This window comes from Dipteris shenzhenensis, chromosome 29 (assembly GCF_047967505.1).
Source record: "Dipteris shenzhenensis isolate YYH24624 ecotype China chromosome 29, Dip_SZ_1.0, whole genome shotgun sequence".
NCBI lineage: Eukaryota > Viridiplantae > Streptophyta > Polypodiopsida > Gleicheniales > Dipteridaceae > Dipteris > Dipteris shenzhenensis.
In genome coordinates this window covers 3,641,293-3,653,321 of record NC_141624.1, presented here as the reverse complement: position 1 = coordinate 3,653,321, position 12,029 = coordinate 3,641,293, and the positions used below count along the sequence as shown (strand labels likewise).

Sequence of the window (12,029 nt, the reverse complement as noted above, 5' to 3'; positions counted from 1 at the left end):
ACACACACACACACACACACACACACAAAACAAGCAAACATAGACATAACACACATCTCCCTCTCTCGCTTGCTCTCTCTCTCTCTCTCTCTCTCTCTCTCTCTCTCTCAACTGGGGCGAGGTGAGTCTGGCTTGCCAAAGCAAGCCATCAGCCAGCCCTAGCTGAAAGAAAAAAGAAAGGCTAGAAGCTCACTAGAAGGAGGCGGGAAGTTGTCAAGACAAGCGAGAAGTGGGCAAAAACTAGCAAAAATGGCAGGACCCGTGTTTTTATAGACCCCGCCTGAATACATCACGTAGTGTAAAGATGCACCGATCGGTGTAACTAGCTAATCATGCACGTCACATGGTGTGCTTTCAGATACCGTGTGGTATGCCCTCACACTACACGGTATGACCACATGATACCGCACGGTGTGTGTCCCAACCATGCAGTGTAATTTCACTGTGCGGTTTTACGTGACACTGCACAGTATTATTTTGTAATACCATGCGGTATTTTGACCAGTTTTAAAAAGCATGTTTTTTGCATTCTAAATGTTCCTAACGGTTTTTAAAGCAAAATTTAAAAAAACGTACTAAAAAAATCCTAGGCACTGTGTTAATAATGTAGTGCCACATGGGGATGCCAAGTGAGAGCACCATGGGTAGCTAGATACGATCTAATGGACTCGATTAAGATGATGAAGGATACTTTGAAGTAGTAAAGGATAAAAGATTGGAAGTCCGTAATGGAAACATAAATGGAAGCCATTGAGAATTGCTAAGCTTGGGAACCCTTCAATCTTTAGTTAACCTTATTTTATGCATCTTTAGTTGAATTAACAAGGCAATTTGCAGCATGTGCTCTCAACAAATCAGATGGACACGTGAGTGAATGCAAGAAAGCTGATAAGATCCAGTCCCGAGTCTGCGTACGATATTGATGGATTTCTAAAGACGGGTACCCATCTCTCTACAACAACAACTCTTTGCTCTGCATCTTCGCCCATCAAGCTTCCTGCTTCCCTTCCTCAGCCTTCTTCGCCTCACCCCTCATGGCGCTTCCCTGCCTTTCCTACTCTTCCCTCCCTTCCCCACTCCTCTCCTCTCCACCACCTGCCTTTCGACCTTCCCTTCGAATTGCTTGGTCCAGAAGACGGCTTGCTGGAGGAATCCTGACGCCTTCGTGCTCCATTCGTTTCAATTTCCGTGGAGGTCAGGACTATTGTCGTTGCTGTACCGAGTTTTAGAAGAAAAGAGTTCCTCATTCATGTTTCTCAATAGAGGTCTGCGTTTTTTGCAGGTGAGTACCCGGATAATGACGTTGATGCGAGCATGGCCGCCTTAAGAAAACGCCTGCATCAGTTATCACGAAGGCAGCAAAGGGCTCCCAGTGCTCAACCTACACAGCAGTGGCAACGACTTGACCAGTCCAATATTGTTGACGCTAACATGATGGTGTTAAGGAAACAGTTGCATGATTTGAGGGTTCAGGAAGCGCAGCACGAACATTTGGGTCAGGAAAACTGGATGAAGTGAGAAAGGGACTACTATTCCTTCCATCGAGAGGAGATATGCTGGCTCATGGCGGCTTTACAACACTATTTGCTAACCTGTCGGCCTAGCGTGTCCATCTCCCTTGTCGCTTGTACATCGATATCTGTACCGATAGCAGGAGTTTATACTCTATCTACGATCATGTCCTGGCTTGTTCGTTGGCAGAAAACCTGCACTCACGCTGAGGTTTGAGCACTTGTCTTGGGCGTACATCACGGCTTTTCTGCCTTCAAAGAAAAAGGAGGGCGTAAGCGAAACGATCAACGCTTCGCGACATTCAAACAGGAATCTTCCTCAGCATATAGATACTCCATAAGCTTCATGATTATTTCTTGCAACAAATTGTAAATACAAAACTGCACAAAACATGCAACCAAAGCTCACATACGTAAGTTTGAGTTGATCAAATGCATTATGACATCCTTTAAGAGCTCAGGCAAATGTCCTCAATATTTGAGTTGCATCAAGTGTGTGCATTAAATTTATGAAACTATGTGTAGAAGATAAACTCCATTAAATTTATGAAACTATGTGTAGAAGAGAAAGCAATGTTCCTATGGATACTCTTGGTGGATATTCAATTTTCTTCTTTTGATATGTGATTAAATATGAAAACATCAGAGTGCTTCACATGTTGTACAAGATTTTCCAATCTTAAATTTGTGTGTTGTCTTTTATATGATAATCTATATTGTGTAGCATTTAGTACAAGTCACTATAAGTTACCTAGTCTATCTATAAGCTAAGATACATTTGCCTAGGTTATCGTATGTTATCATATGTTGACATAATGTGTAAACTTTGCATCTTCACTAGGCTAGAGCTTTTAAAGTCAAGCTATGCCTTGCCCTACCTTAAGTGCATGTGGGTAGGCAAATTTATATATTTGCTAGGTTCATGCACACTATCTTCCCTTAAGATAGAATAGTTATTGAAAATGCAATCTTGTGTCAAAGTACAAAGTATCACAATAAAAGAAACTCAAAAGAAAGCACTGACTATGGATAAAGCATTGATTACCTATGCTCTCCTAAAATACTAGGTGTTCTACATCTAGTCACAACACAAGTTATCTTTCCTTAAGATATAGTGCTAGCCTTTCACGCAACATCTTAAGTCTCTATAGCACATTGCCTATACTTTGATGAGTTAGAGTGCAAGCCTAAGACTACATGCCACATAATCTAATTAGAACTAGAGTGCAATACTTAAACTAGTATAGAAGACTAGTTGGAGACCTAGAGCAACTGTAATAATGTCTAATAATGTATGGAAAATGGGAAATGGAAATCTTAAATGTAAGGAAAGTATTAGCTTGAGACCATGCTTACCATAGACATATCTTAAGGAAAGCATAATATGTGAAAGCTATAGCAGACTATCTAAAATAGGATAGAATGCTAGCTTTGATATGAAGACATCAAACAAGACTTTTAAATAAACATTAAAGCAGAATATGTCAAGATAAAAGCACACTTGACAAAACAATATGTAAAAGATACAACACACTATCCAAAATAGGATAGAATGCTAGGTTTAATACTAAAACATCAAGCAAAACTTTTAAAGCAACATTAAACCATAACGTGTCAAAATAAGCACACCATCCAAAATAGGTTAGAGTGCTAGCTAAAATATATACAAAAGATAGAGTGTTGAAACTTGTGTCAAAGTTGTAGAACATTCAAAATGCAATAGAGAACTAACTAAGACCCTATACAATGCAAAAAAATAAAATTTAACAAAATTATAATGACAACACACCACTACAATAACTTGGCGATCTCTACTTACTCTTTCACCACCACTCCTCTGTAGCCCTTGAGAATATAGCTCCCTCTCTCTAAGGAGCTACTTGAGCCTTCTACTCGAGCCTCTTCTACCTCTTCCATTAACCACTACTCCATGATTTCCACCTCCCTTGAGATTCGTTGCTCACTTAGAGCTCTCTCCTTACTCTTCCACCACCAATCCTCCATGGATCCAACTAGCTCCTATAAAGGCAAGGATTTTAGGGTATCAAAAAGGCGTTGTTAGAAACGGATAGGAGAACAAAAAAATATTGAAATGAGATTCTGAACTATTATGTTGTAGACAAGGACATCAAAAGCAAATTTCCAAAAAACTCCTCAAAACCATGTTCTTTTGGTGGACATTTTCCATTTTATTAGGGTCTCTTTACAAACTTTCAAAAAAATCATATGAAATCGTTAATGTTTTCCTTTTTTCATAAACCATGTGTTTTTGGTGGGCATTTTCCATTTTATTAGGTTCTCTTTAAAACCTTATAGGAAATCGCATGAAATTGTCAATATTTTCCTTTTCTCATAAAGAATAAAAGTAAACGTTTCCTCAAATAAACTCTTTTGTAAGGAAAGAATGATTTTCTCCAAGCTAGAAGTGCTTGCCTTTTCTTACAAAATCCAGAGAACTTGCAAATCTCATGACTACATTAAGATCAACCAACTTTCCAAAAAATCCAAAGTAAGACTTTCCCAAAAGGCATTGGCTTTTTCTATCCTCATGTGAGAATTTTCATTTATAAAGCAAACATTTCTTCCTAAAAAACAACTCATTCTATGTTTTTCCTTGTACCCAAGCAACCTCTTATTTTAAAAAATACACTCGAATTTTCAAGCTAGTAGTGCTTGGATTTTTCCAATATTTGTAGAGAAATCACAAAGCTCGTGATCATATCATGTCATGCAACTTGTTGAAAAATGCACCAATTAAGACCTCCAAAGTCTCATGTGTCAATATTTTCATTCAAAAACCAAATGCTTCTTTCAATTGATGCTAGGTTTCTCCTTGATATGCTACTTGATGATGAGATTAATGATCCTTCTCCTCCTAGAATAGCCATGTCCACTCCATCCTTATCCAATGATGCACTATTTAGTCATTCTTATTTGGATGTTTTTCTAGCTCACTAATTCATGTAAAGCAATATATAGAACCAAATCACTAATTCATGTTTTCTAGCTCACTAATTCATGTAAAGCAATATATAGAACCAAATCAAAATGATGGTGTACTAGCCAGTATGATATACCTCCACAAAGGCTCCATTCCTCCGTTTTTTAGCCTCTCTTATTGAAGAGAACAATATATAGTTTGATAGCTTGCTCTCTCTTAACTCTCTTAGCCTCCCTTGAAGAGAAGGATCTCTAGTTTGATATCTTGCCCATAATCCTATGTTTGGAATAACATGAAACATATGTTAGTTTCAAATGAATATAAATGTTCAAAAATAAGAACAAAAATTTACTTAAATGTTTAGAGATTGAGCAATTGTGTCAATACTGACCCCCCCTTTTGCATTATTCTTTTATTGCGTTCAGTTACATTTTCCATGTTTGTGTTATTTTAGTGTGCCAAAAGTTTAAAAAAAAATACATCTATGATGTGTGGAAATAAGATAAATTTCAACATGCATATGTGATACATGGGGAAACTTTATTAATTAATCCAATTTTGATTAATTCTTTTTTAAAGATACTCCATATGCCTTTAATACACTCAAAGAGGGATCAAAGGTCTCATGGTATTCTTCATAGTTCTCTTTTCCTATATCTACCCATGATAGAAATTTTGTAAATTGTTAGGATACTAGAGGGCTAAAAAGAGTACTTTGCATACAAGACATTCACATGTATAAGAACATGTAATTTGACCAAATTACAAAAGTTCTAATATTCAACAATAAGCAAATGAATGTGACACTTAAGAGATCTCACTATGTGTCTCATCTCCCTTATTATCAAATGAATTATAATTTTGAGCCTATGATATCGCATTAGTAGAAACATGCATTTTCCCCTCATACAATAGTTGAATTCAGGGATCAAGACATTATGTAAACACCATCAGCACCGTTGATACATGTGTGCTCTAGTTTTTATATCCTCTAGTCACAAGCATCATCAAATCATTCTACATAAACAGTAAAGTATAGATTTGAGGAGAAGATCACATATTGTTGTGTGGATTGCAAAGCCCTACTCTAGTGCAATTTTTAGATATGTGGCAAGAAAAATCATTTTAGAGAAAGATGAAAAGGTCTCAAAAAGCATCGTTTCCCCCCAATATGCATGGCATATGTATCTCTAACACATTTTCTCTCTCTTTCTCTCTCTCTCTCTCTCTCTCTCTATATATATATATATATATATATATATATATTCCACTATTTAAATTGAATTAATGATATTTTAGGTTGCACAATGAGTCAAACTTTTATCATGCTTGTGGAGGAAGAATAGCCATCACATGATCATGATGAGAGGCATAGAAAATTTAGTGGACCCACAATTCATCCTAGTAGGCATGTAATGGCACACGTACAATGAGGTGCTAGTAGAGGGAACTCCTCCTTTTCATCCATGAGTATTGATCATGTTGCAGCTACGACCTCTAGCAACTATGTCCTTTTTTCTCAGTTGAGAGAAATTAACACAATCATGGTGCTTGGCTGCTATCTAATCTACCGCATGATCATATTAAGGAGTTATCTTATTAGGTTTATTGATACATGATAGTAGTATCTACAGTTAGTAGTGTTGGTTGAGGAATATATTTTTTAAAGGATACTTGTAATGTTGTTGTCAAAGTGATGCCTTTTTTCTGCTTGATTTATTCTTAGGGTGATTGGTGTGAGCTATCCATTTACATCCTCAATTACTCAACATATGATGTATGTATAAATTCTACATCATTTAGTGAGGAAGATGGAGCAATCTACAGCGACCATTTTAGATGAAGAGATTTTCTACACAAGGCAACATTGTGAGATTAATTAATATCTCTATGGAGCTTGAGTGGCCCAAAGTGTCACAACTATAATGGCCTACACAACTTCATTTTTAGTTAACTACCTTTTAAATTGTCCTTGTGAAAATATTTTGAAAAGTGGTTTGAGACTTGAGCTTAAAGCATGTTGCCCCTAAGTATGATTTTTTGGTGCTATCATTAGGGGAGAATTGGGGTCTCAAAAGGGCCTCATAAGGAATTGATTACGAAATGGATTACGTTAATTACAAGTGAACCACTATGGTAACCCATGGGCTAAGGGCCCCTTAGCATTTACTCAACTGACATGGTTTGAAATTGATCGACCTTGGCCTTTGGATGGAGATGGGTGGTGGATGGATCAAAGGCCTAGGATGGCTTTGGTGGGCTCTAAGTGGCAAGATCTAACAAGGGGAGGGCAAGGTTTGACTTTGCGGAGACCTCATAAGGAGGGAAAAGGCACTTTTTCATGTGCACCCTTGATCTAGATCCAAGATTAATGGCCAAGATGGAGGTGCCTATTTGGAGGCTAGGATGAAGGCATATTTTGGATGGTCGAGATGAAGATCCAAGATCAAGGCCCGTATTGAAGTGTCATTTGCTCTCATGTCCTCCCTTGGATCTAATCTTGATCTATGGACTAGATTGAAGCGCCTTTTACACTCATCCCCTTGGATCCACACCTTGATCTATGGCCCACATTGGAGCGCATTTTACTCTCATCTCCTCCCTTGGATCCACCCCTTGATCCATGGACCAAATTGAAGTACATTTTCCCCTCATCCCCTCCCTTGGATCTCCCATTGATCTAATGGCTGGGAGTGCTCTACCATAAATTTAAATGTGACCCTTGGATTGGAGATCAAATCAATGGCTAGGAGTGAGGACCATGGGTCTAAACCATGGGTGAGAGGTCTCCCCAGGCAAATGCTCAGCATGTCCTTTTGTACAACACAACATACTAGTGTCTGACATAAAGAAGCATTCTCAATGGGTACACCTCAAATCCCTCTCTAATCCCTTGAAATTAGGAAACACTAATTGGAGGCCCTTTTGAGACCCCATTTCTCTCCTAATGTCTCATGCTTTCACCTTATAAGTATCCAATTCATGTTGAGGATCATAAAAATTCTTTTGAATTAAAACAATTTGTTAACACCTAAAACCATTCATATATGAGAAATATAGGTATGAAAATTAGACAAAAATCATGTGCAAATTATTGAGGATGACCCAATGTAATGTCTAGGAGGAATCTTGTTAGATCTCATCTTCTATAAGAAAGTTTTATCCTATGAAATGAATACTATACAAGTGACTTGGTAGTTACACAACTACCACATATCAACCGAAAAAATGAGGCATATAATTAGATTCATGCCCTAAATGTTCCCCATATGTAGAATCTGTCCCATGTCTATGTCATCTCTCTCCCTCACACACACTCTTTCTCTAGAGACTCTCTTTGTCTTTATGTCTTTGAGACAGATGCATGACTCTAGAGTAGTACTTTTCTCTCCCTCTGTCCCCTCAAGGCCTCTCCCTCACACACTCTCTCCTGTCTTTGTCATTGTGTCTTTGAGATAGAGGCATCTTTTGTTTATCTAAAGGGTGCTTGCCATCTTTTGTTCATATTCCAATGTGTTTGTTCATCTAGCTCTCCTTTAATTGTTTGCCATGATCTTCATTGCAAAGTGGAATTTCGACAATAGTGTGAGTTCATTGTAATGCCAAAGCTAGAGATTTTCAATTATCAAAATCATCTCCCTTAATTTCATGCCATATGACTATTATTTTTTGACCCATCAATCAGTTTTCGATGTTACAATAGCAAGGAATGAACAAATGGGGCACAAGCATGTCACTACAAAAGGCAAGATAAAAAACACAAGCAGGTCAGTGATAGGCAAAAAAGATAGATAGAGGGCGAGAGAGAATAGGGGGTAGGGGAGCTATGATAAGAGGGGGAGGGCTAGGGAGTGGAAAGGGTTGTGACACAAGGGGATTCAATGGGGGGGGAGAGAGAGAGAGAGAGAGAGAGAGAGAGAAGAAGAAGAAGAAGAAGAGAGAGAAATAAAGTTTTTTAAAGTCTTCAGAAGAGAGATGGGTCTATGAGACTATGAGAAACCTGATACAAACAAGTTGAAAGGGTGGAGCTACTAAACGTGCGTCAACTCACATACTACATGCTATATGCTACATACTAAACCTGATACAGAGAGAGAGAGAGAGAGAGAGAGAGAGAGAGAGAGAGAGAGTATATTAATGTCCAAAAAGACCAAAGGGTCTATGAGATTGGGAGAAAAAACAAATTCAATAAAAGGTAAGGGCAGGGCCACTAAGCGTGCACCCCTACCCAAGGCTGATGTCTGTAAAGAGAAGAAAAGTAATATGTTGCACTATCGATGTGAGAGAAACCCAAAAGGGGAATAAAAAACACCAAGGAGAATCTCTTGGCCGTTTACTCTTCTGTCATCTGCCCATCCGAGTAGCCTGACCTCTGTGGGATCAACAGAACCATGCGACTGAGGAGAGACAAGGAGCTTCTCTAACAATGACTCGAGATCGAGTAAGGGCTCGCATCAAAGAATAAAGTCATTGATAGATCACTGCTAGCACTCAGCTTGTCCAAGTCCACCCCTCATCCTCTATAATCTCCCTGATGTGGCTTGTTGTCTAACAAGAGCTATTATCACTCTAGTGGTCTATCTCCTCATGTAAAAGAAAGAGGATATGCTTGTGGCCCTCATGTGAGTGTCCTCTGGGGGTCGGATCTATCAAGTTGTGCCCTCTAACTTTCTGTTGCGTGAAGTTTCCTACTTTCCTTGGCTCGAGTCACCAAAGAAGAAAAAATCCATGATCTTGCCTTGAATAGGATCATTCGGTCCCCCATGTGCTCTCTTCGATGCTCATATAAGTTGGTCTCCATATCTCCCGGCATCAAAAGAAAAAGAAGCCCTATGCCACTGATTTGGATGTGTCAAGAACTCTCCAAGTGGGCCAAACCGGTCCTGAAAAGGTAATGGGGCCTTCCACAGATCTCATAGTATAAAGGACACATGAATGCATAGTGATCCTTTGTCTCTATGTTCTGCATATCCTATAAAGTGTGGATCTATCTCTCGCATGGGATGCCCTCTTCCCACCCTATCTAAATCCATAGACTATGTGAAGATACCCATAACTAACTAATCGAGATCCTCAATGCATGCGTGAGATGAATTTGGTCTAGCCTGGTGGTTCAATGAACCCCTCTTTTGAGATCCATTATTAGTGATCTTTGTACAAGTTGAATAGGTTCTAGCCAAGCCACATGTATGTGGGGCTATAAGAGATCCTCTCTAATAACCTAGTTCACCTTCTAACAGGCGAGTGGAATGGATGGAACCTAAGGCTATACTGAAAATGTAGATCTGTTCATCTGTAGTTCCAAGCCTCCAAACGATCTATGTGACCAAGCCTACAAGCTCCTTTGATCCCCTACACCTCCAATTCCATAGATAAGTCAAGGCTAGCTATGGCATTCTGTGTTGTCTGGGTGTCAAGGTACCAAAGTCCCTGGAGATAAGTGACCACCTAGAAGACTCCATCAACCTATATATGGATAGCTACCCAAACTCTGCTAGTATGAACTGATGATATGGGATTGATGGCTTGTTGTGGATCATTCCAATGAGAAGAAGAGCCTGAAGTCTCTCTATGAGAGACCAATCTATCTTTGATAAGTTTGTCCACTGCAAGAGGCTACCATACATCCCCACCGAATGGACCAATGAGTTAAAAAGGAAAGACTTGGTTCTAGGGTCCTTAAATGTGAGTGGAAGCACTAACGCTTAAATGTGAGTGGAAGCACTAGCGCTTGAATATATTCCCTTCTCAAATGGGCCTGCATAGCTGGTCACATTGTGAAGAACAGACGTGAAAAGAGAATGCCAATGTATGTGTAGAATGCAATAATGGTATACTGCTCCCCGTGTGTGGCTGCTCAAGATGTGTTAAAGATCATGTCAAGTTGACCTTCAAAGCATGTGTATCACACAAAACTAGAGCACTCCCAAAGGGCACTGGAGATGGAAGGGGACTAGGACCATGTCATCTACATATAGTAACATTGGGATTTGGGAACCAATTGTAACGAAAAACCTAGAACACCTCCAAGACTCATGATGAAGGAATCTAGCTTATCTACGTACAGACCAAACAAGGTTGGTGATAATAGACAACCTTGTTTGCCTCCAATTGCGCTGATGACCTCCTCTAACCATCTCGTCAAAGTTCTAATTTGGACTGACACCTACTGCCCAAATAATGTCATGATTGTACCCTAGATCAAGTAGATGTCTAAAAGGTATAGCTAGTGGCACAGTGTCAAAGGCTTCGTGAAAATCCACAAAGCAATAATAAACTCTCTACTTCTATGCTTAGGAGTTCTCAACGACATCCCTCATTGTAGAGATGTGGTCCATCAGCACGGCCTACTCGAAAGTCTACCTACCCCATCATCTGAATCTCACACTCTACCTCTCTAGTAACATGAGTATCTACTATCAAGCTTGAACATAGCGTGTTTAATATCACCCGTATAGAAAAGTGAACCGAAAGTAGAACACAATAGATGTAGGACGTCTGGTGAGGGTTGATGAGTAATTTCACAACGTGTGCGTGCATATGTGTGCCAAATGATTGAGTTAGAGGAGATATAGACCTCCGCTCAAAAACTCTCACAAAAAATCCTTGTAAATGGAATGTTCACAAGTTCTTTCTCATTCTGAGGGATACAATCTCTCTTCTTCTACCAGACCAAGCTATGATACTCTCATGTGGTCTTTATTGTAGTTGGAAGGTGATGCTTGATCTCGAAACTGAGCTGACGTGCAAAGGCTTACACTCGTCATCGTACCAACTATTGTAAGGCGTTGGTCCAATGGGTGGTGGATGGGTGGATCTATTGGTATGAATGAAGGAAATGGTTGATAAGTGCAGCTCTGTCCTCTAGAAGTGAGATATCGTCAAGGTCCTCAAGCATAGATGAGGGGTGGACAGCATAGGCAGGAGCTACTAGATGGTCACAATCAATCCCTTCGAAAATAGTGTAAGTGGGACGTGATGTCTGTGGTTGTAGGAGAATGGATAAGTTAAACAACATGTATGTATGATCAACTCTAGGGGGTGGTTGGGAATAGAGAAATCCGATGATGGAGGCGGAGGTAGGGGATGTCATGATATAGTCACCTACGCTTGTCCCTCCTACATGTCTGAAACAAGTGAGCCCAACGGAAGATGGAGATCTCTCTAAACCATTGTACATGGTTTAGATCATGCATCTTACCCATATCAATAAAGGCATGCCCATATGAGATGACCGGGGATCAATGATCTATGGATACTAGAGAGAATCCTACATCATGTATATCAATGCTAGGAAACATAATCGAGTCATGCTGAAAATCAATAATTAGTGATGACTGATGGCGGTCCACAATCCTAGCATTAGAGCCTCCTAGAAGGACGACCTCCCTACATGATATCCTGGTACAAAACAGTTAAGGAGATGTCTCTCCATCCTCCCAAAGCTCCCTTGCAAAATCCAAGGAAACCTGGAGGAAAGTAGCAAACTGCAATAAAAGTATCTCGCAAAGATGTGCTTCTGATTGGATCCAGGTGAATCTGGTGTGTGGATCACATCTCTCCATGATGATTATTTC

General features: G+C 39.5%; 1 protein-coding gene across 1 annotated transcript; it reads left to right on the top strand.

Annotated features, from left to right (window-relative positions):
• Positions 1–1,032: 1,032 nt before the first annotated feature.
• Positions 1,033–1,519, top strand: LOC147882323 (uncharacterized). The gene is made up of 2 exons (XM_087400267.1): positions 1,033–1,194; positions 1,283–1,519. The coding sequence occupies exons 1-2, from the start codon at positions 1,035–1,037 to the stop codon at positions 1,516–1,518; spliced, it is 396 nt and encodes a 131-aa protein (XP_087256393.1). The 5' UTR covers positions 1,033–1,034; the 3' UTR covers position 1,519.
• The last annotated feature ends 10,510 nt before the right edge of the window (positions 1,520–12,029 follow it).